General features: G+C 42.3%; 1 protein-coding gene across 1 annotated transcript in view; it reads right to left on the reverse strand.

The window, feature by feature from the left end:
• Window positions 1-425: 425 nt before the first annotated feature.
• The window catches only part of MMP20 (matrix metallopeptidase 20), a 57105-nt gene continuing 32019 nt past the window's right edge, over window positions 426-25511 (reverse strand). The window contains exons 7-10 of the mRNA XM_003992304.3: window positions 23330-23466; window positions 21990-22146; window positions 2448-2551; window positions 426-1539 (exon numbers count right to left, since the gene is read on the reverse strand). Of these exons, the coding sequence (XP_003992353.2) occupies window positions 1439-1539; window positions 2448-2551; window positions 21990-22146; window positions 23330-23466 (499 nt within the window). The 3' untranslated portion in view covers window positions 426-1438. The remainder of the gene's footprint in view (window positions 1540-2447; window positions 2552-21989; window positions 22147-23329; window positions 23467-25511) is intronic.

Consider the following 25511-nt stretch of genomic DNA (forward strand, 5'->3'; position numbering starts at 1 on the left):
GGAGGGTTGAGAGTCAACCCTCCAGTGAGGGCCCTGCCCTTCTTTTTTTCCTTAAGTTTATTTATTTTGAGAGACTGAGAGAGAACAAGGTGGGGAGGGGCAGAGAGAGAGAGAGAGGGAGGGAGAGAGAATCCCAAGAAGGCTCCACACTGTCAGCACAGAGCCCGACTTGGGGCTCAAACTCACAAACTGTGAGATCATGACCTGAGACGAAACCGAGAGTCAGATGCTCAACCTACTGAGCCACCCAGGCACCTGGCCCTGTCCCTTCTCAACACTAGGAAGGAATTCAGTAAAGGACACAACAGTAACGGCTGACAGGGTGACACTGTGGCCATCCCGGGTAGCCTGGGAAGTCTACTAAATGTATTTATCATCTAACGTTAGGATCACTTCATCTTTTGACTCCTTACATTCTAGAGGGTCAGATTAAAAAAAAATCACAAGAATGACAAACACTGTGTTTTTTTCTGTACTGATGAGCAGGTAAGAAAGAGAAAAGGTTTAACTTGAAGTAAGAAAAACTAAACAGACCAACTCCCCTACATGGAAAACTACTCTGAAGAGACTCACATGCGTGGTTAGAGACAGTGTCACTATAGGTGTTTTATTGTCAGGAGGCAGGAAATGGACTGAATATCTGCCATTTCTCCTGTGTCTGCGTGTGAACTATCTCCAGTTTTGAGTTTTCTCTAGGTTCGTGGAGTCTGTTGCCAAAGAATGTGTGATAGAAGCTAGTAGATACTGACTGAGGAGAGAAATGAGCGACGGTTCTCATACAGCATTTTTATTGGCTGTTGTTAAAAGTTTTCCTGTTGCAAAGTTTCCCTCTCTTGCCTAGTCCGAAATTTCATTTGAGTGGGCTTGCCCACCGCGACCTGCTTCAAAGACAGTGAGCACAGTTAGACAAACAAACGAGAAATAAAACTTATATGGTATTTTGTTTGTGAGATGTTCAAAGCACAGAGGGACAAATTTATACTCGTCACAACACATGTAAAGGTAGCAAAAGCCACTACTGTGAAGAGTAGTTAAAATTTGCACGGCAATGACATGTCCTTTTAAAAGAATTATAATACATGTCAGGGAATCCACAAATAGACTTCTTCTCAGAAATAAAAACCCAAATTTCTCAATTTGCTTCAGTGTGTTGGGTAAGAAACAACAGCAGTGGGTGTCTCGCAGAGGAGAGCATTGTGTTGATTCCGATTTTATGTGAAGTTGACCATCTATAGAAATCTCCCATTTTGATTACAATTATGAATTCACAACCGTGAAGAAATGTAGAAGTGTAATTATTTTTGATGAACTGGAAATTGCCCTTAGGACTGAAGGCCACGGGAAGAACCCCCATCCTACATTCTGCCTTGGTCCTTACGTCCGGGGACCAGCTGCTTGTGCTCGCGTTCGTTCCCTAGAAAACACGAAACCTTCCTGTCTAGCAGCCAATCCAGGAGCTAGATTTCAGCACACTGACCACATCTTCTTTCTCTGTGTCATACTTGTACGCTTTGGGTCCTGAAAAGAAGTAAATGTAGCCTAGAAGAGACAAAGTTGAAAATGTGGTTACTGAAGATGACCTAGAAATCCGTAAATGGAGGATTTGGAGGTCGTCCTGGAGGCGAACTGGGGATTTGTCAGCTGGAGCACAGGACCTCTGACTTGTCGCTCATCCCTCACGTTCCACTGGGGTATACCCTCCAGGAAATCCCCTCCCCCGTCTCTCCCTAGCGAACCACTGGCCATTCTGTAAACCTCAGCTGAAGTCCCACCGTGAAGCCTCCAACTGGAAATGTTGGTTCTCATCTTTTCTTTCTTAGATCACCTGCTGCAGTTGTTGTGAAGATGGCCACACAACTCACTACGAAATTACAGACGGTCTTGTTTTCTAGTAATCTTATCTATGTTGGATGGAGGGGCATTTCCGACTGTTGTTAGCCTCTCCCCAAGAGCAGAGAATGTATCAGGAAGGGTCTCTGAATTTCTGAACAGAGTCCAGCTCTGTGCTATATGCTCAAGAAGAATGTGTAGACTGGTCCACCAGATCCAATCGCATTTATTCCACTTGGTTCAGTTCAATTCAACTTTCCCGGCTACATGATAGATTTCAGGAGTTGAGTGATGGGAAAGGGAAAGGCCCTGGGAGGGCCAAGAATATGCACATTTTCAAGATGAAAAGGGCAGTTTTTACTGGATGGGCTTTAAGATGTACCCGACTGATGGACTGAAGCTGTACTTTTAAAACTTTCTATTTGCAAACAGAGATTCTGGACGGCACACATTTTATACTCTTTCTAGCGACGTGGTTCACTAAATTTATAAGGGACTCAGGACTGACATTAAGAACAAGAACTCCCATTTGGAAACCTGTTTTCTGTCATGTGAACGCACAGCCCAGCTTTCTTGCCACAGTTTCCACAAAGAAAGTTTTTGGTGGAAACACTCACCATTTAATTCCACAGCAGCATCTATCTGGCCATTAACTCCTGAAAATTCCTCTTCAGTATTCTTTGGGTAGTCTTTTTCCATTTTCCCTTTTCGTTCGTCATAGCTGGAAGAAGTGTTATTTCATGAATGATGTTAATGAGAGGTTCTTATCCATTGCAGGTGACACGGTGCTACTCTGGCATATTTAGCCAGGGCTGGTTTGTGGCTTTACGTGCACGTGTGTGTGTCTCTTCCTCTCTGTGTCACACACATGTGCACACACACGCATGCACACACACACTCTATCGCTTCTCTTCCAAGTTCCTGGGATTCTAGGACCACTAATTTGGCAATCGTTTGCTCCAAACAGTCTAAACAGATATATTCTTAGAATTATTCTTGGAATTATTAATTAATCATTAATTCTTAGAGTTACTCTATGCGTTATAGCAACATGTTCCTATAATTAAAAAAAAGACACGCTGCCTCTTGAAAGGAACTCTACATATATTTTTGGTGCTTTATTAACTGTTTCAATGATTCCCCCGCCCCCCCTCCACGCATGAATCTGTGGGCTTAGATTCTCGTCCAAGAATCAGTTGAAAGCCCTTCATGGGGACTTTTTAGTCATGGGCTTCTTGCTTCGCAGCCGTGGAGGAAGGATCAAACAAACAATGCAGAGCGAATAAACACAGATGTGAACAGTCAATAGATAAAGATCAGAAACAAGAAAATCTCGGATAACCGAGCCTCTGCTTTGAAATCAGTTGAACTGAATTAAATCGCTTTTGTTTCCTGGAAAGATTATACGACTGACCGAACAGTAGATTAACTTTCTTTTTCTGGATCAGCAACCACCACGCAGTGATAACTCAGAAGACTGTTTAATACATCTCTTTGTGATCTGCGTTGCCCCTTGTGAAAGAGACTGACTCGTATGAATCAGCGTGACTCGTACGGTTCGGCACGTAGGCAGTTAGGCAGACTTGGTCTCAAGTGTGAGAAAGTTCCTTCTTTGTCGGCACGGAGCCCCCCGTGGGCACATTCCCAGAGTGGACACCACCCGCCCCCTCCTGCCCCTGCCCCGAGAGGTCAGCCGGTTCCTGCTGGTGCCTGGAGTGTGGGGCAGTTTCCTGCTGCCACAGACGACAGCCGCCTGCCCAGTGCGCCTGGCGGGTGGCTCTGAGTGCGGGCTGTGGGCTGGGGACAGACCTGTCTGGACACTGGGAGGGACCCCACACCAGGAAAGAAGTAGTCGGGCCAAAGTGACAAGTGGGTTGAGCTGCTTGGTGGAGTGGTGTGGACGGGAGTGGATGCCGAGTGTCCCCAACTCCCTTTTCGGGAGTCACTGCACACAGATAAAAGTGGGAAGCATTTACTGTGTCACCAGAAGTGTCGATACCGTGTGTGGGGACGGGGCACCTGGGTGTGGGGAGTGACTGCAATGTCTCAGGAGAGCAGTCAGGGCAAAGCTGGAGGAAAAAATAGGAACGGCCTAGGCACATTGGCTCCTACATTTCTTTCGTTCACTCCCTTCCAGGCTGTGAAAAATCTGTAGTCGTTCATTCAAAGTCCTTTGCTTATTAATCTTTGTTCACTAGGCTGTGTCTTCTTGCTTCCCTGACACGGTTTTATGGAGGAAATGGAAGCTTTGAGGAAGAGAGATCTAAAGCCTAGAATACTTGGGGAGTATGTGCAGAGGGGAGGGCGAGGGGAGGGTCTGCAGGCGGAGAGGAAGGTGGTGGGAGGGTGGTGCACCTGCCTTCCTCAAATTCTTTGTCTGAAGCCAGCCCCATGCTCAGGGAGTGGTGGAAGGACTTTCGTGTCTGTATTCTCTTTCGCCTGCTCGGAATGGAGCCCTCGAGGCTGCCCTTTGTACACCGGGCTGTGCCTCAGCTTTGTGCATGTTAACCAAACATTTAGGAGGGACCTTGAAAACATAATCGCCATTTATACTGTTTTGCGGCAAAATGTGTTCTCCATCCGAACGAGTGACTGATGAAAGAACGCCTGCAGGGAAACCACTTGCAAGTGGGGGTCTGCCTGTTACAGGCATTGCATGCTTCTTATTACAGCGGGTGGGTGGTATATTACAGTCAATGGGTGTTACATTACAGTGGATGGGTGTTATGTTACAGTGGGTGGGTGTTATATCACAGTGGATGGGGAGGGCTGGGGAAAGGACAGAGCAAATACCTGTTGTTCTTGAGAACAGAAAAACAGTTTAAAGGCAGGAATACTTTTTAAAGAGAGAATACTGATTATCAACCCAATAGGAAGATATGGAGGAAAGATGTTTCTCTTTTATCTGTCTGCTTATTCACAAAGAGGGGTGGCAGTAATACCTAAGATCTTATACATAACTCTTCAGAGGATAACAGGGGTAATAACATACATAAAAATGTTTCGGGAGAAACAGGGAGAGCATTACCATCAAACCTTCGAAAAGAATTACCACTTACTTTTATGATCATTTCAAAAAGAAAAGAGACCTTAACACCAAAAAGGCAGAAAGGACATAATCTCATTATAAAAGATGGTTCTTGCCAACAATGTGTCTTTATACTGACCTGGACTCTACCCCTACATTTATGAAGTTGTCCTGTTCCTATTTTGCTGTGGGTTGGTGCAAAGTCTGTGATAATCTAGTCCTTGGTTTGTGGGCAGATTTTGAGGGTTTCTGCTACAGAGCAAAAAGCATACTGTGTACTATCAGATGGCTCTGGGTGTGAGCTGACTCTGTCACCTCCCGGCTCTAAGATCAGGGGAAAGGGCTCTGAGCTCTGGTTTTCTTATTTGGAAAAGAGTGGTCATGAGGATGAGAGACAATTTACACACACACACACACACACACACACACACACACACACACACGTTCCTGGCATATGTAGACACCAAGAACCATTAACGGACCTGCTAGCATGGGGTTGAGTAAACTTGGTGATTTGACCTGGGCCCTTAAGTCATCCAGGAGCTTAATCTTTACCTAATCTTCAAGCACACTTCATCCGGGTAACATTTTGCAGTAGAGGCAAGGGTGAGAAGAGGTGGAGAAAGGAGGACTACAGAATGTGGAGGTAGTCCAGAGAGCGCAGCGGAGATGCGATTACGATTCAGAAGGTCTACTGTTATGTTTCAGATTCTGCTGAGGATAAAAGGAAGTTGTAAGACAGGATGAGAGCCACGGGTGTGCGTGGTTTGACGACGGAACATGAATGGGGAAAAGGTCACGAAGAATGACTGTGCAGAGGATGGTGAGGACCTCTGGGTTTGGACTCACAGGGCACAAAATCCAGCCTCAGATGGACCACTTTCTAGCGAGGTGGCCTGGAACTAATGATGTAAGCTCTCTGAGAGGCAATGTTTTAGCTGTTAAGTGGAGAGAGGAGCACCTACTTCTCAAGGTTGTTGAGAAGGCAGAGGGAAAATGAAAGAATATGAGGAAATACTCACCATGATTCCTAACACATAAGCCATCCAAAAACTAGCTGAATGAGAATGTTCAGGAAAGAAATGCATTTTTATTGTGCATCTGTCATGTACCAAGTACCTGCTAAAATCACTGCCCGCAATGTCTTATCTTGTTTGTAAAACCTGAATACCAACTAAAAATGATTGACCCGTAACCATGTTTATTTCCTCCATGAGCTTCTGTTTCATCATTTAATATTGGTTAATGGAAATAGATATTAAAGAAATCACGACTGGCAGTTAAACTTTACTGGCGATATCATAGCGCCATAAATGTGAGGTGCTTTTTTTCAGATATGTTATCTTACTCTCCACCTTGGTAATCTAAGGGCTTGGGGGACTATTTTGGTAAAGTGCCAGCATGTGGTTTAACTTAATGCTTTGAATTTAGATCGGGTAGGAATTCTGGTGTGTCGATTATGATGATTTCTAGCATGTGCCAGTAGCAAAAATTGACCCCATTCTGCCTGCTTTGAAGCACTGAAAGAGAGCTGTGTCTGCTTAAGGAAAATGTGAGAAAGGAGGGCAAAATGGGTAATTTAGTGGGAAGGTATCTAAGTTCCATGTTTTCAGGAAGTTTCTCCAAGGAGACCTTTCTAGTGAGATGAAAACCTGGAATCCCCTTTGAAGTTCATAATCTACTTCAAGCTAGGAATTAATGGCCTTTTGGGGAGGAAGGGCCTTGTGCAGAGTGTAGACCACTCTCTACAAGTGGTCTAGGAGGAGAGTGGTCAGGAGTGGGAAGAAGGGAGGAGACCATCCCACATCGGGGTTAGGAACCCTGCCTTTGAGGGAAAGGGCTGTGGGAAGATTTTGGAACAAAGACTCTGTAACAATGTGGAAAAATATTGATGGCCTCCATTTCCACCTGATTGTATGATGACATTTAAATTGGCATTGCCAGCCTGAATTCTCTGAGTTCAAAACCTGTACAGAGAACTGTCTTCTGGACATTTCCATTCTTGGGTTTCACCAAGATGCCAAACGCCGCATGTACGAAATGGAACTCCTGTTTATTCCTTTATTTCTGCTGTACTTAATTGTATTCTTTCCCCCACTGAATGGCCTTAGCATCTTTGCCAGGAATCAGCTGACCATATGGGTGTATTTCTGGACCGTCGATTTTATTCCATTGATCTCTACGTCTACCCTCATGTTCCTATCTCACTGTCTTGATTACTCTTGCTTTGTAGTTAAGTTGTGAAATTGGGAAGGCTGAGTCCCCCACTGTGTTCTTCTTTTTCAAGGTATTTTGGTTTTCCTGGGGTCCTGTGAGTTTCCATGTGAATTTTAAGATCAGCTTGTCCATTTCTACAAAGGAATCCAGTGGTATTCTGATAGGGATCATGCGGAGTCCTGTAGATCAATTTGGGGAGTATTGTCATTTAAAAAATATTAAGGCATCCAGTCCATGAACATGAGATATCTTTCCATTAAGGTCTTGTTTACTTTCTCTCAACAGTGTTTTGTAATTTTCGGGTTGTAAGTTTTCCACTTCTATTAAATTGATTTCTAAATATTATGTTTCTTTTTGGTGTTATTTAACTGGAATTGTTTTTTTTTAACCTTCATTTTTGGATTATTTGTTGAAGTGTATAGAAATACAATTGATTTTTGCAAAATGAACTCACATTCTGCAAATATGCTGAACTTACTTATCAGTTCTTTTTTTTTTTTAATTTTTTTTCAATGTTTTTTATTTATTTTTGGGACAGAGAGAGCCAGAGCATGAACGGGGGAGGGGCAGAGAGAGAGGGAGACACAGAATCGGAAACAGGCTCCAGGCTCTGAGCCATCAGCCCAGAGCCCGACGCGGGGCTCGAACTCACGGACCGTGAGATCGTGACCTGGCTGAAGTCGGACGCTTAACCGACTGCGCCACCCAGGCGCCCCACTTACTTATCAGTTCTACCGGGTTTTTTTTTTTTTTGAGAATTCCTTAGGCTTTTCTATATAAAAGGTCTTGAGATCTAAACAGTTTTACTTTTTTTCCAATCTGAATGCCTTTTATTCTATTCATTCTTGCTTAATTGCCTTGCCTAGAGCCTCCATTACAGTGATGAATAGAAGTGGTGATAGTGAAAATTTTTGTCTTGTTCCTCATTTTAGGGGGAAAGCATCAAGGCTTTCACCATTGAGTATGAGGTCAGCTGTGGGTTTTCATAGATGCCTTTTCCCAGACTGAGAAAGTGTCCTTCTGTTCCTAGTTTGTTTAGTAGTTTTTATTTTGCAACGGTGTGGGATTTTGTCAAATGCTTTTTCTGCATTTGAGATGATCACATGGCTTTTGTTTCTTAACCTATCAATATGGTGTATTATGTTAATTGATTTTCAGAAGTATTTTTGAGTGATTTTTGCATCCGTATTCACAAAAGCTATTGCTCTGAAGTTTTATTTTCTTCTGATGCCTTGGTCTGGTTTTGGTATCAGGGTAATACTGCCCTCATATAATGAGTTGGGAAATGGCCCCTCCTCTTCTATTTTTTACAGGAGTTTGTGAAAAACTGGCATTAATTCCTCTTTAAATGTTTTGGTAGAATTCATTACTGAAGCATGTAGTCCTGGGTTTTTCTTCATGGATCATTTTTTGGTTATGAATTAAATGCCTTCACTTGTTATAGATTGATTCAGGCTATTTCTTCTTGAATCAGCTTCACTCTTTTATTTATTTCTAGGAATTTGTCCATTTCAGGTCTTTTATCATATTTACTGGCATACAGTTATTCATAGCCCTCCTTTATAATCCATTTAATTTCCGTAAGGTTGGTAGTAGTGTTCCCGTTTTCATTTCTGATTTTAGTAATTTGAGTCTTCTCTTTTTATTTTTTTAAAGCTTATTTATTTTGAGCGAGAGAATGAGTGTGTGCAAGTGGGGGAGGGGCAGAGAGAGAGGGAGAGAGAAAGAGAATCCCAAGCAGGCTGTCAGCATAGAGCGTGATGTGGGGCTTATTCCCACGAGCCTTGAGGTCATGACCTGAGCCAAAATCAAGAGCTGGATGCTCAACTGACTGAGCCATCCAGGCACCCTGAATCTTCTCTTTTTAATTAGGTCAACTCGTGAGAAACGTATCTATTTTGTTGTTCTTTTCAAAGAACCAAATTTAGTTTTGTTGATTTTTCTCAAATTGCTTATGTATTCTCTACTTCATTTATTTCCACCATAATCTTCATTATTTACTTCTTTCTGCCGGCTTTAGGTTTCATTTGCACCTTTTACCCAGGGTCTTAGGTGGAAGTTTAGGTTATGGACTTGAGGTATTTTTTTAAAGGGCATTTAGAGCTGTGCGTTTCCCTTTGGGTACTGCTGTCACTGAATCCATACGTTCTCAAATGCAGTGTTTTTGTTTTCATTCTTCTTTTAAGTATTTCCTAATTTCTCTTGTGATTTCCTCTTTGACACACCGGTTGTTCATTTTCACATAGTTGTAAATTATCCAGTTTTCCTTCTGATATCGATTTCTAGCTTAGTTTCATTATGATCAGAAAAGATCTTTGGTATGATTCAGTTGAGACGTGTGTGGCGTCCTAACATGTCACCTATCCTGGGCAATAAGCACTTGAAAAGAACGTGATTTAGTTTTTGTGTCAAGTGTTTGCTAGATCACCATTAGGGCTCGTTGGTTTGTGGCGCTGTTCACAGTTTCTGTGCCTTACACATCTTGTTTTGTGTTTGCTCCGTTGATTACTGAAGTGAAGTAATGAAGCCTTCAATTATAATTATTCAGTTGTTTCCTCCCTTCATTTTTGTCAAGTCTTTTTTTGGGGGGGTTCCTGAATTTTGGGGGTCTGTTGTTGGGTTGTTTTATCTTCTTGGTTGATTGACCCTTTTGATCAACCCTTGTTTTGATCAACAACCCTTGGTTGATCACTAAAAAATGTCCCTCTGAATCCCTAGTAATGCTTTTTATTTTAAAGTCTGTTTTGCCTGATATTAGCATAGTCATTCTGGCTTTGTTATGATTGCTGTTTGTATGATAGATATTTTCCCCGTCCTTTTACTTTTAGTCTATTTGTATCTTTGAATATGAAGGTGTGTCTCCTTCAGCATAGAGCTGGGTCTTGTTTTTTGTTTTTGTTTTTTTTTCCATCCAGTCTAATAACCTCTGTCATTTGATTACACTGTTTAATCCATTCACATTTAATATTATTGATGTAATTGGATCTGATTCCACCACTGTGCTTTGTACACGTCTCATGTCTTTTTGGTTCCCTTTTTCCTCCTTAATGCTTTCTTTTGCATTAGTGAAGATTTTCCAGTGTACCATTTTAATTTCTTCCATGACGTTTTCACTACATTTAAAAAAGTTATTTCCTTAGTGGTTGCTGTAGACCATTCATATATACCTTACTTTACCACAAACCGTTGGATTTATACTAACTTAATTCCACTGAGATTCAGAAACATTATTCCTATAAAATCCATTCTTTGGTCTTCCTTTTGGTGGTGGTATTGTTATATTTATTACATCTGTATATGTTATGAACCCCCAAAATACGTTGTTCTAATTACTATTTTAGATAATTTAATGTCTTCTTGAGAAGCTGAGAGGAGAGAAAGTATATGTTTATAGTTTTTGATATATTAACCTTTTTTTTTATCATTTCTCCTTTCTTTTGTTGTTCTTGTGAACCTGCATTACAGATATGATATCATTTGATATCATTTCCCCAGCTTAATACAATTTTCCTTACACCCACTTCTTTGATGCTGTTGTTGATAAATATATCATGTTTCTGAATATTACAGGCCCAACGATACAATTTTATACATATAAATAATAAACATATATACGTGCAGTTTTAAACAGTTAATTTTAAAATTGGGGGTGCTTGGGTGGTGGCTCAGTTGGTTAAGAGTCTGACTTTGGCTCCAGTCATGATCTTTGGCTCACGGTTCATGAGTTCGAGCCCCACGTTGGGCTCTGTGCTGACAGCTCAGAGCCTGGAGCCCACTTCAGATTCTCTGTCTCCCTCTCTCTCTGCCCCTCCCCTGCTCACTCTCTATCTCTCCCTCTCTCTCTCAAAAATAAATAAACGTTAAAAAATATAAAATCAGTTAAGAGAAGGAAAGGGAGGAAATACACCTTTATTCTATCATAATTACATAATTACGTTTACTGGTGCTCTTTGTTGTTTTAATGTGGATTCAAAGTACTGTCCAGTGTCACTTGCCTTCAGCCTGAAGAACTTGCTCTAGTATTTCTCGTAAGGCAGATATGCTAGCAACACATTCTCTCAGTTTTGTTTATCTGGGAATGTCGTATTTGGTCTCCATTTTTGAGATAGTTTAGCCAAGTGCAGGATTCTTGGTTGGGAGTTTTTTTCTTTGAGCACTTTGAAGACGTTTCCCAGCACGTCCTGGCCTGCCTGGTTTAGCCAACCTGCCATCTTGTCGGCTCTGCTCCAGTCACACTGCTGCCAGAGTGAGATTTTTACCACATGAATCTTACTGGGTGACTCCCTTATTCAGGACACTTAAAGATATCCTTCTTTTTTTATAACTTCACACTGGTCTCTCTGGAAAGGTGCAGGCCCCCTGTCATCTACACCTCCTTCTCCTTGGGCCCCGTCTCTTGTTCTAACTGCATTATGACCCTTGGAGCTGCCTGCAGTTGTCCCCAGACGCACAGGCTGTTTTGCGTTATCAGTGCCTCTGCTTTGTCTGGAAGCCACGCCCCCCCCGCCCCACCTCCCTCCTGGGAAACTCCTACTTTCTTCTCAAGATGTTCCTTCTTCGACACCTTAACTTCCTCTAAGAGTTCCTTCTTCGACACCTTAACTAGAGCTGGGCATTTCCTATTTGTTTTGCCCCAGTGATCCCCATCCAGTCTTCTACGGGGGCACCTGTGACACTTGGATTGCTCTTAAATCTTTATCCGTGCATGTACTCTCAAATGTGCGCCTTGCTGAGGGCCTGGGCAGCGCCCCATATGAGCTCAGGATTTATTATGGGACAGTCATTTCACATCCTTCTCACTCACACCCACCGCCCTGTGAAGCAGATACTATTTCTGCCTCCCTTTGGACGATGACGAAACCAAAACAGAAAGGCCATCCCTGTTGCCCAAGGACTGCTGAGATGAACACTCTCTTAGTCCTGCCTGCACTCTCAGTCCACAAACTCTGAGCTCTCTCTTGAGTGTCAGGGTCCTAGTACAGAGCCTGGTGCAGAAACGTACCCAACATGTGTAGACTGTAAGCGGTAGCTGGGCAATGCCATTTAACGAATTTAAGATTAAAAAGCAAGATTTTGAACTCTACCCATCTTTCTGGTTTTTATCACTTATTTCTCTATGGTGACTTCAGTATATTTGGGGCATCACGAAGGGGAGAACGTGTCCTACTTTGCATCAATCACGCCTCCAGTCTGTCTGCATGGAAGAGTGCCCTAGGGATGGAAAGGGGTGGGGCCTGCAGATTTGCAGGTCACTGCACACAAAATTCTTTGACTACCTCAAAGAATGATGGATCTGAGGGCACCCCCGGTCCCCAGGAACTCCCTGGTGTAGCCACTCCTCTGCTGTTGGTAAGCAAGAGAGAACATTTACAGGGAGAAATTAGCCAAAGGTGACGGAAATAACGTAAAGGAAGAAAAAGTGGCTGGACCTTTGGGGCCCGCCAGGAAGAGGAAAGGAAGGAGTGAAAGCAAATGGACGTATGGGGAAGAAGCCCTTGTTGTTACGTTTAAGCAACACATCATGTAGCTTGTGGTGTTGTGAGCACAGGGTGGGGCACGCGGTGGCGTCAGCATGATAGAGCTCCCTTTTGGATTTCAACTTGTAGTTCTCTGTGGCTGCTCCCTGTGAATTACTACTACAGCGACATGTGGGCTCTCACTCTTAGAGCCTAAACCAACCTGGCCCCAGGCTAACTGTCAATCCTCAGTGGGGGATGTTCTTCCATAGTTGTCTCATGGCACATCAGTCACTGAAACGGGTCCCAGCCCTCGGACGTCATGGAGAATGTCCCTGACATTAAGCCTATCCAGAGACTTCTCTTCCCTTGGCACATCATTTATGTCACAGACTGAACCAGCATGATGACCGAAGAAGAACCTGATGAGTGACTAAAGAAAGTAAGTCGTAACACATCAAACAAATTCTTGGTCTATAACTTAAGGCTGCGGCCTTCTGTGTTTTTGAGTACGGCCACGTGCTTTACTGATAGAACATTTGTCTCCTTTGGTCTTTCCCCCCCTTCCTGTTTATTTTTTTTAAGTTTGTTTATTTATTTATTTTGAGAGAGAGAGGAGCAGAGAGAGGGAGAGAGAATCCCAAGCAGGCTCCACATTGATGTGGGGCTCAAACCCACAAACCATGATATCATGACCTGAACCAAAGTCAAGATTCGGAGGCCTAACCAACTGAGCCACCCAGCTGCCCCTCCTGCCTTTCCTGTTTGGAACAAGACGTAGTGACCGAGGCTTCCTTGAGTCTTGGGGCAACCGCCAGAGTGGTGTCTACATGTTAATAGCAGAGCAAAATGTTAGAAGGAACTTGGGTCCCTGGTGACCATGGATTCACTCTAAGTCTCTTAAACTCCTGACACATTCTATACATGAGAAAAACAGACTTTTACGTGTTTCAGCTACAGTTATTTCTGGGTGTCTCTCACTCGCAGCTGAACATAATTTCTAACCAACACATGGCTTCACATGACAATAAGATGTCATACATCTGAGGCTCTGCTAAACCAGGGGTGCGGAGTTCAGGGCGGGAGAGTTTGTTAATGGAGTAGCTAACGACAGCCTTTGCTCGACTTCTGAGCTGTAAGTCCAGGTTGTTTGTCTTGTTCTTTGGTGCAGAAACCAGGTGTGTTGGAGCATGTGACACAGAAGACTCTCATTGGTGAAAGGAACTTCCCTGTGACCAGCTCTCTGATTGGAGTGCTGCTCAGAGAACTGCTGAGGTTTCAACAATCATTTGTTAATCATCACAAGTTTTTAAGCAGTTGTTAGGCACCATGTAAGTTCCTACAGTTACTGAAAAGTTACTCTATTTGAACACCTACTATGTGCCAGGCTCGGTCTAGGTGTCTCCATGCACTGTTCACTTAATACTCTAAATAACCTCGGAAGGGTAATTTTCTTGTATTATTATTTTTTAACTGTTTATTTATTTTGCGAGAGAGGAGAGACTGCATGCAGGGGAGGGGCAAAGAGAGAGGGAGAGAGAGAATCCCAACCAGGCTCCTCACTGTCAGTGCACAGCCCACTGTGCATCTTGATCTCAGGAACCGCGAGATCATGACCTGAGCCGAAATCACGAGTCAGACGCTTAACCGACTGAGCCACCCAGGTGCCCCAGCCTTGGAAAGTTAATTTTAAAAGTGCCTGCCGGGTTTCCTTCCCATAATACCAAAATGGGTCTTTGACAATTGAGTTAAACCCCTAGACCAACTTTTTAATGAATCTGTTTTATCCAGATTACTAAGACTTTTCCTTAATAGACACTCACAGAAGCCTAGTTGGAAAGGTGCACTGTGCTTTCCTCAGGGGGGAATCAGGCATCATTATAATCAGAGACACCCTTCCTCACCAACCTTACATTCTCAGAGAATTAAAAACCTCTCAGCAAGCTTCTTGTGTTAGCTGTTAAACCTCAATTCCGCCTGGCTGGAGGTGCATGCTTTGCTGGTAGATGGTAGATTAGTTCAAAGACTAGGCAATGAATGGAGAATTGAAATAATGGAAGAGTGGATAATCTCCCAAGTGAGATTCGGACTGTGAGCAATCTTTGAGAAATTAACTGAACTAACACAAATGCCCTCACACTCCCACACGCAAGCTTCTACATGCATTTCCAATCTCATTCTTGGAAAATCTGCAATGGGAGTTGGGTTTCTCAATACCTATCTTCCGGTATGTCAGCACTGTGATTACAGCCACTTTATTTTAAATGAGGACCTGGGGGAATCTGCCCAGCAGATACCAGGGGCTTAATAAATGAATTACGATCAGGATTTCAGAAAGGAAGTTCCGAAAGAAAGATCTCTGGCTTCTTGGTTTAATCACTGGACTGGAAGTGACGGGTCAGGACAACACACGATGCTCTGAGCAGTGATCCCAGGGCTCTCAGTGGCCTGGAGTCAGCAGGTCTACAATTGTTTGGCACTCATTTCTGTAAAATAAAATTCCCTTCTCACAAAACAGATCTGTTCTCCAGTTATATTACTTTCTTGGCTCCAATTTGGAGAAGCTATCAGTCAGATGGAAGAGGCCAAAAACGTATTTATACATTTCCTTTATGCCTAGAAATGGTTATTAAGAGTAGGTGATATGCCGGCACAGCTATGATTCAGAATAGAAGGAGAGTTGAAGAGTTTCTCAGACAAACAAAAACTGAAGGAGCTCACGACCACTTCACCTGCCCTGTAAGAAACATTAAAGGGGACACTTTGGGTGGAAAGGAGACACCAAAAGTGACAGTATAAAGACAGAAAACACAAAAGCAGTAAAAATATTTCTGTTAAAAAATAAGCCAAGGAACTCACAAAGAAAGGGTAGAAAATACAAAAACATACATCTAAACCATGGGGAGGAGACGAGTGAAGAATGGGTTCAAACTTAAGTGACCATCAACCTAATACAGAAATGCTATTTGCAGAGGATGTTATATACATACCTAATAGTAACCATAGATCAAAAGTCACTAATAAGCACATAAGAAGACAGAGAATGAAATTGAAATATATTGTTAAAGAAAATCAGCAACACATGGAAGTGACAAAGACAAGAAAACACCAGAGAAAAGCTCCAGAAACAAGCACAAAACAAGTAATAAAATGACAATAAAGTCATATTTATCAATAATTACCTTGAATGTAAATGGACTAAATGCTCCAATCAAAAGGCATCGGGTGTCAGAATGGAGAAAAAAACAAGACCCTTCTGCCTACAACAAACTCATTTAGTCATAAAGGCACCTGCAGATTGAAAGTGAGGAGATGGAGAATCATCTATCGTGCTAATGGATCCAAAAGAAAGTCAGGGTCATCATACTTCTATCAGACAAATTAGGCTTTAAAACAAAGACTGGAACAAGAGTCGAAGAAGGGCATTATATCATTATTAAGGGGTCTATCCAACAAAAAGATCTAATAATTGTAAATATTTATGCACCCAACATAGGAGAACCCATGTATATAAAACAGTAACAAACATAAAGAAACTCATTGATAACAATACCACAATAGTAGGGGACTTCAACACCCCACTTACACCAATGGACAGATCATCTAAACAGAAAACCAAGAAGGAAACAATGGCCTTGAATGACACACTGGACCAGATGGACTTAACAGATATATTCAGAACATTCCATCCTAAAACAGCACAATACAGATTCTTTTTGAGTGCACATGGAGCATTCTCCAGAATAGATCACATATTAAGTCACAAAACAGACTTCAACAAATACAAGAAGATTTAAGTCATACCATGCACCTTTCTGACAACACTGCTATGAAGCTAGAAGTCAATCACAAGAAAAAAATTTGCAAACACCACAAATATATGGAGGTTAAATAACATACTGTTAAGCAATGAATGAGTCAACCAGGAAATCAAAAGAAGAAATAAAAAAATACATGGAAACAAATAAAAATGAAAACACAATGGTCCAAAACCTTTGGGATACAGCAAAAGTGAAAGGGAAGTTTACAGGCCCATCTCAAGAAGCAAGAAAAATCTCAAATACACAACCTAACCTTACACCTAAAGGAGCTAGAAAGAGAACAATAAACAAAACCTAAAACCAGTAGAAGGAAGCAAATAATAAAAATTAGAGGAGAAATAAATGAGATAGAAACAAACAAACAAATGACAATAGAACAGATATCAATGAAACCAGGAGCTGGTTCTTTGAAAATATTAATGAAATTTGATAAACCTCCTAGCCACACTTATCGAGAGAGAGAGAGAGAGAGAGAGAGAGAGAGAGAGAGAATAAATAAATAAATAAAATCACAAATGACAGAGGAAAACTAACACCACAGAAATACAAACAATTACAATTTTAGAATATTATGAAAAACTATATGCCAACAAATTGGACAACCTGGAAGAAATGGATAAATTCCTAGAAACATACAAAACTAAAACAGGAAGAAATAGAAAACTTGAAGAGACCAAAAAGCAGTGAAGAAATTGAATGAGTAATCAAAACAGTCTCAACAAATAAAAGTCCAGGATCAGACGGCTTCACAGGCCAATTCTACCAAACATTTAAAGAACTGTTAATACCTATTCTTCTCAAATTATTCCAAAAAGTAGAAGAGGAAGGAAAACTTCCAAACTAATTCTATGTGTCCAGCATTACCCTGACACCAAAACCAGACAAGACTCCACTAGAAAAGAGAACTACAGCCCAATATCCCTGATGAACATGGATGTAAACATTCTCAACAAGATACTAGGAAATTGAATGCAATAATACATTAAAAAAAATCATTCACCATGATCAGATGGGATTTATTCCCGAGTTGTAAGAGTGGTTCAATATTCACAAATCAATCAATGTGATACATCACATTAATAAAAGAAAGGATAAGAACAATATGATCATTTCCATAGATGCAGAAAAAGCACTTGAAAAAGTACAACATTCATTCATGATAAAAACCTTCCACAACGTAGATATAGAAGGAACAGAGCTCAGCATAATAAAGGACATATACAAAAAACCCACAGCTAATATCATCCTCAGTGGGGAAAAACTAAGAGCTTTTCCTCTACAGTCAGGAAGATAGATGGGATGCTTGGGTGACTCAGTTGGTTAAGCATCCAATTTCAGCTCAGGTCATGATCTCATGGTTTGTGAGTTTGAGTCTCATGTCGGGCTCTGTGCTGACAGCTCAGAGCCTGGAGTCTGCTTCTGATTCTGTGTCTCCCTCTCTGTCTTGGCACCTCCCCACTTCTATGTGCTCACTCTCTCTGACTCTCTTTCTCAGAAACAATAAATGAATAAATTAAAAAAAAGATAGGGATGTCCACTCTTACCACTGTTATTTAACATAGTACTGGACATCTTAGCCACAGCAATTTATCAACAAAAAAATAAAAGGCATCCAGATAGGCAAGGAAGAAGTCAAACTTTCACTATTTGCCGATTATCTGATACTCTATATAGAAAACCCGACCTAAATGTGAGACAGGAAACCATCAAAATCCTAGAGGGGAACACAGGCAGCAACCCCTTTGACCTCGGCTGCAGCAGCTTCTTACTTGATATGTTTCCAGAGGCAAGGGAAACAAAAGCAAAAATGAACTATTGGGACCTCATCAAGATAAAAAGCTTCTGCACTGCAAAGGAAACAATCAACTAAACTAAAAGGCAATCAACAGAATGGGAATAGATATTTGCAAATGACTTATTGGATAAAGGGTTAGTATCCAAAAATCTATAAAGAACTTACCAAACTCAACACCCAAAAAACAAATAAGCCAAGGAACAAATGGGCAGAAGACATGAATAGACACTTTTCCAAAGAAGACATCCAGATGGCTAACAGACACATGAAAAGATGCTCAACATCATTCATCATCAGTTAAATACAAATCAAAACCACAATGAGATACTACCTCTCACCCATCAGAATGGCTAAAGTTAACAACTCTGGAAACAACAGATGTTGGTGAGGTTTCAGAGAAAGGGAAACCTTTTGGCACTGTTGGTGGGAATGCAAACTGGTCCTGTCACTGTGGAAAACAGTAGGGAGGTTTCCTCAAAAAATTAAAAATAGAACCACCCTATGACCCAGAAATTGCATTATGAGGAATTTATCCAAAAGATACAAAAATGATCATTCAAAGGGGCACACACACCCCAATGTTTATAGCAGCACTTTCAACAATAGCCAAATTATGGAAAGAGCCCAAATGCCCATGGATTGATGAATAAAGAAGATGTGGTATATATGTACAATGGAATACTACTGAGAGATGAAAAATAATGAAATCTTGCCATTTGCAACAATGTGGATGCAACTAGAGTGTATCATGCTAAGTAAAGTAAGTCAGAGAAAGATAAATATCATATGATTTCACTCACATGCGGAATTTGTTAAATGCAACAGAGGAACATAGGGGAAGGGAAGGAAAAATAAGATGAAAAGAGAGAGGGAGGCAGACCATAAGAGTCACTTAAGTACAGAGAACAAACTGAGGGTTGATGGAGGGAGGTTTGTGGGGGGATGGGTTAGATGAATGATGGGCATGAAGGAGGGCACTTTTGGGGATGAGCACTGGGTATCATATGTAAGAGATGAATCACTGGGTTCTACTCCTGAAGCTAAGACTATACTGTATGTCAACTAACTTGAATTTAAATTAAAAAAAAAAAGAAAATCTGAAAGACTCCACCAAAAAACTGCTAGAAATGATAAATGAATTCAGAAAAGTAGCTGGATACAAAATCAACGGTAATCTGTTACGTTTCTATACAGTCATCATAAAGCTGCAGAAAAAGAAATTACGGCATCAATCCCATTTACAACAGCATCCAAAACAATAAGATACCTAGGAAGAAATTTACCAAAAAGGTGAAATATCTGTCCTCTGCAAACTATAAACATTGATGAGAGAAACTGAAGAGGCCACAAAGAAATGGAAAGACATTCCATGATCATGGATTAGAAGAACAAATATTGTTAAAATGTCTATACTACCCAAAGAAATCTACCCATTTGATGCAATCCCTATCCAAATAACAACAGCATGTTTTACAGAACTAGAACAAACTATCCTAAATTTGTATGGAACCACAAAGATCCGGCATAGCCAAAGCAACCTCGAAAAAAGTTGAAGTAAAACTAGAGGCATCATAATTCCGGACTTCAAGCTATATTACAAAGCTACAGTCATCAAAACAGTATGGTACTGGCACAAAACCAGACACATAGATCAATAGAACAGAATAGAAAACACAGAAATGAACCCACAACTATATGGTCAACTAGTCTTTAACAAAGCAGAAAAGAATATCTAATGGAAAAACGTCTCTTCGACAAGCGGTACTGAGAAAACTGGGCAGCAATGTGCAGAAGAATTAATCTGGACCACTTTCTTACGCCAAACACAAAAATAAATTCAAAATGGATGAAATACCTAAGTGTAAGACAAGAAACCACCAAAATCCTAGAGGAGAACACAGGTAGTAACTTCTTTGACCTCTGCCATGGCAACTTCTTACTAGACATGTTGCCAAAGGCAAAGGAAACAAAAGCAACAATGAACTATTGGGACTTCACCAAGATGAAAGCCTTCTGCACAGTGAAGGAAACAATCCACAAAACTAAAAGGTAACATGCAGAATGGGAGAAGATATTTGCCAATGACATATCTGATAAAAGGTTAGTCTCCAAAATCTATAAATAACTTATAAAACTCAATACCCCCAAAACAGATATCCAATTAAAAATGGGCAGAAGACTTGAATAGGCACTTTTTTCCAAAAAGATACACAGATGGCCAACAGACACATGCAAAGATGCTCAACATCACTGATAATCAGGGAAATGTAAGTCAAAACTACAATGAGATACCACCTCACACCTGTCAGAATGGCTAAAATTAACAACTCGGGACACAATGGATGTTGTGAGGATGTGTAGAAAAGGGATCCCTTTTGCGCTGCTGGTGGGAATGCAAACTGGGGCCGCCACCCTGCAAAAACAGTATGGATGTTCCTCAAAAAGTTAAAAATAGAACACCCTACGCCCCAGCAATTGCACTACTAGATATTTATCCAAAGGATACAAAAATACTAATTCGAAGGGATACAGGCCCCACCCCCGCCATGTCTCTAGCAGCATTATCATCAACACCCAAACTGTGGAGAGAGCCCTTATGTCCAGTGACTGATAAATGGATCAAGAAGCTGGTGTATATATAGAATGGTATATTACTCAACCATCAAAAAGAATGAAATCTTGACATGTGCAAGAACGTGGGTGGAGCTAGAGAAATGAAGTGAAATAAGTCAGAGAAAAACAAATACCATATGATTTCATTTGTATGTATAATTTGAGAAACATAGGATCAAAGGGGAAAAATAAATAGAGACAAAGCAAGAAACAGACTCTTAACTAGAGAACACAATGATGGTTACAGAGGGGAGGAAGGTGGGGAATGGGGGAAATAGATGATGGGGGTTAAGGAGGGCACCTGTCGTAATGAGCACTGGGTGACGTGTGGAATCACTATAGTCTACACACGAAACTAATATCACACTGTACGTTAACCAACAGGAGTTAAAATAAAAACCTAAAAATAGTTAAGTGACATATAGGTGAAAACCCTTGAGCCCAAGTTGGGTACTCTCCCACTTACCAACAGATCCTTCATGGACCTGATGTATTTAGCACAGTCAACTGCTTAGAATCCAGTTTTCTCAGTTCCCTCTTCTGAAGTTTGGATGAACAGACAATTCGGAACTGAGAGTGGGGAGTAGAGGCAGAGGGTGCTCTGCCTTCAACTCCAGTCAGTTAAGGACAGAAACCCAGCAGGTGGGAAGAGGTGTGGCCCCATGTGCCGGGATTGGTCGACAGATGGCGCCTTGCTCAGTCTGCTTATAAAGACCCCTGCAGGTGGGACAGGGCTATCCTATGTGATCCACTACGGATAAGAAGAGCCTTCATGGTCTGGGTTGCATGAAAGAACTTAGCAATAGTGCTTTTCCTTTCAGCAGAACTTTCCTTCGAAGAGCCCCACAGTCATGACCACATCCATTCTGCACAAAATCACAGAGTATTCTGGGATACACTGGTACCCACATCCAGGGAGTAAGTTCTACTCCCAGGCACTCCCTGCGGGTAGCCATGTATTTGGGGAAGCTGCACCCACTGGAGATCCAGTGCATTGAAACATGAGGGTGTTTCAAGTGCTGGAGAACACGTAATGGGATTACTGAATGAATGTTTCACTCATTTGGATAGTTTGTATCTTTGAGACAGTGTCCACCATGAGTAAATGGCACCCCAGGGGCCAAGAGGAGCCCACCGCCTTTTGCTAACTTGCTTTGCATTCTTTTCTGCTGAAGGATTTTCCCTTCTCATTGAATACATCTGGAAAATCAAAAGGAGAAGAGCCATACCTGTAGTATTCGTCTCCGACAAAGAAAAGGGTCTTCTGCACATCCTTGAGGTAGACGGCAGCATCTATTCGCTGTACATACCTTGGGAAGCCAAAGTCATAAATAGTGCGAGGAGGACCTTGCATCTGGAATCCTCTTGTTACCCAGTAGTGGGGGCCTGAAAACAGAAATTAAGTTTACAAAAACTCTGGGCGCCTGAACGGCACAGTCGATTGAGCGTCCGACTCTTGAGCTTGGCTCAGGTCGTGATCTCACAGTCGGTGAGTCTGACCCCCAAATGGGGCTCTGTGCTGATGGTGCAGAGCATGTTTGGGATTCTCTCTCCTTTTCTCTGCCCGCCCCTCTCTGCTTGTGCGCTCTATCAAAAACAAAACAAAACAAAACGAAACCTTAAAAAATTTATATATGAAAAAAGTTTACAAAAATTCTGTGCCACTCAGTAAGGCATTTCATTCATGAGGATTTCTATGCATGGTCACGACGGGAGTGGTTTATGGGATAGTCACTGTGGCTATTTCCCAATATATAAGATTTTATTCAATTAAAACTACTCTTCAGGCAAAAATCTCAAGCGATGCCTTAAGGAAGCAATAACGTTGATACAATTGGGTCTTACATTTAACACATTAATTTTTTCAAGACACTTTCCATGTGTACCATCTCATTTGGGTCTCGTACGCGTGCATGGGAGAGGACGGGTGTGGGACGTGCCAGTGCTGTGATTCTTAGGCTGGCACCAGCCTTCCGTCTTTATCTAACCTCGGCATCAAGAAAAAGGAGCTAAAAGTGACAGTTGTCCCTAACTGGGTAACGTCCACTGGCTAGCCATTGTCGCATCTCCAAGGTCGGTGTTACTATAATCACTGTGCGAAGCGAATCATGAAGAGAATTGGCCAGAGTCACGCAAACAGGAAAGGGCTGGAGCCAGGGAGTGACACTGTGCATGCCCACCTCCTGAAACCACAGGGGTCCTTCCATGCCCAGCTGCCTCCCGCGGGACACATAGCAAGGGTGCTGTCCTCACACGGGGTTCTGTGTTGGCTTCTGTTCACTGGAGGATCTCAGTGGGATGTGCCATTCTGCGGGGCAGGAGCCGGGTCTGTAGCCCCCGGGGGTGCTGTCACTTAGCACGGTGCCTGTCTTGGGTAAAGTCCTGGCTCTGACAGTCATTGCCATTCTTGCCATTGTTGTAACGGCAGAGTGGCATCTCCCACCCAACCTGAGGAGGTGTGACTGGAACACACTCCATGATCACGGGACAGAGGCTGACCGCACCAGATGTCCCAGCATTCCGGGCCCTGCCCCCTGCCGTGTCTTCCCTTCGGGGGTCTGTCGAGTACCTTTGAAGAAGTAGGCGGTGCCCCTCTCGGCCACTTCATAAGCTGCGTCCACATTGGACATAAGCTGGGGGAAGGAGCTGGTAATGGTGCTGGGCCGGATCCCTGCCATCATGTGCACCTGACGACGCCAGAAAATCCTGTTGGCCAAGGGACAAGACATCAAGGTTGAGGTTGATCTTAAATGGGACTCGGACTGAAACATACTGCCAGCCACACATCAGAGGCCATTTCTAAATGCCTCTCACCCTTGCCTTGTTTGCAAAGAGAACATCAGTTTTTTGACCTTGGTAAAAAGCTCTTCTCCCTTTTTGTTCTTTTTTGTTCCCTTTTGTTCTTTTAGCATCTCTGCAATCCCCTTTTACTGGTGATTTACACATTTAAGCTGTGCACCTTCCATCGGAACTACCTCTTGGTACACATGTCCCTTTCCTACTCTGATCTTTTATTTTTTTTTATTTTTATTTTTTAAACTTTAAAAAAAATTTTTTTTTTAACGTTTATTTTTTGAGACAGAGAGAGACAGAGCATGAATGGGGGAGGGTCAGAGAGAGGGAGACACAGAATCTGAAACAGGCTCCAGGCTCTGAGCTGTCAGCACAGAGCCCAACGCGGGGCTCGAACTCACGGACCGTGAGATCATGACCTGAGCCGAAGTCGGCCGCTTAACCGACTGAGCCACCCAGGCGCCCCTACTCTGATCTTTTAAAAATGAAGATCTCACAAAAAGAAAATTCAATCCAGGTTAACATTATGAGTATTACAAATGAACCAAAACTTTGTGGTTAGGAGATGCGAATTATTCCCGCCAGAACCATTAGCCAGCAAGAACATTAACCGTGATCAGTTATACTGCTGATACACTTAGCTATTCAAAGTGTTCATATCCTTGAAGCTGATGGCTTGTTAACAGAAAATCTGGCATGCACAAATTAACACGAGGTTTAACAACTCTTCCAATATTGTTTCCATAAAACCATGGTAGTACCACAAGGGCATTGGGCTGAAACTGTCAATATAAATGTGGTCCATTTTGAATTTTGGAGGTCAAAGTCATTTTTACAAAACATGAAGAGCTGACTTGACCCTGCAGAAACTAGAATCTATACATAAAATTATTTATCGAGAGTGAAACTGTGATAAAGTTTTGACATTTAATTTTCTGGGTAGTTAGGGTAGGAACTCCTCAATCTTACGTTGGGTTTTCGTGTTCAGTTAATTTAACAGATACAGCGAGCGCCTATCGGCAGGGACTGTGGCAGATACCAAAGATGAAGCACTGAACAGACCCAGGCCTAGCCCCCAAGGAGCTACTGTTCTCCAGACGGGTATGTAACTAGGCAAGTATAATTCAGACAGGTAGGTGATTAGGCGGTTATGACCATAATTACAACCAGGTAGTTGTGCTGCAGAGTCAAGTTCAGGACGCCCTGGGAGCACAGCGCGTGCCCCACAGGACGAAAGTTCCGTCGCATTCAGCGTTGCGGTGAAAGTGTCCCAGGGGAGGCGGTGTAAGCTGATGTTGAAATTAAAAAGAGCTTTATTACAAGAGACATGTGTTCGTGTTTCCTAAGTAGCATCATGATGCAGAAGGAAAAGCCCATCGTGTTTTAGAAGACATGGGCTTGGGTTCTAACTCTGACCGGTATCTCTAAGCTCAGTCCTATCATCTCTTAGATACAACTACTGATACCTGGCCGGTCCCATGAGGTCATTACGAGGGTAACGAGATAGTGATTGGAAAGTGTATTATCAACTGTAAAGTGCCAAATAGCTAGATATTGTCCATCCTAAAAATTATTATTTGCCTAGGTGCTACCCACCCACCGATTGGGTACCCCAAGGTGGCAGGCATCCATGTAGGGTGCCCCCCCCCCCCCCGCCGTCCATGCCCTGCACATCACAGTCTTATCTAGAACATGTATTAACAGATGAAACACCAAGACCCAGGAAGGCTGGTAGGCCCAGAGGTCATCTGGTGGTTAGGGGCAGACAGAGCTGTCTTGATTTTCATCTCACACTGATCTCCTCCACATGTTCACTCCCAGCCCCAGATCTCAGGTTTCCTCTGTTCATAACCTGGTGCCTCATCCAATCAGAGCTATCCTTCTCTGAAGGCAAGAAGGACCCCCTTCCCTTCTCTCTCTCCATCACCAGGACAGGAGGACAGGTTTGGGAACCCAGA

This window comes from Felis catus, chromosome D1 (genome assembly GCF_018350175.1).
Source record: "Felis catus isolate Fca126 chromosome D1, F.catus_Fca126_mat1.0, whole genome shotgun sequence".
NCBI lineage: Eukaryota > Metazoa > Chordata > Mammalia > Carnivora > Felidae > Felis > Felis catus.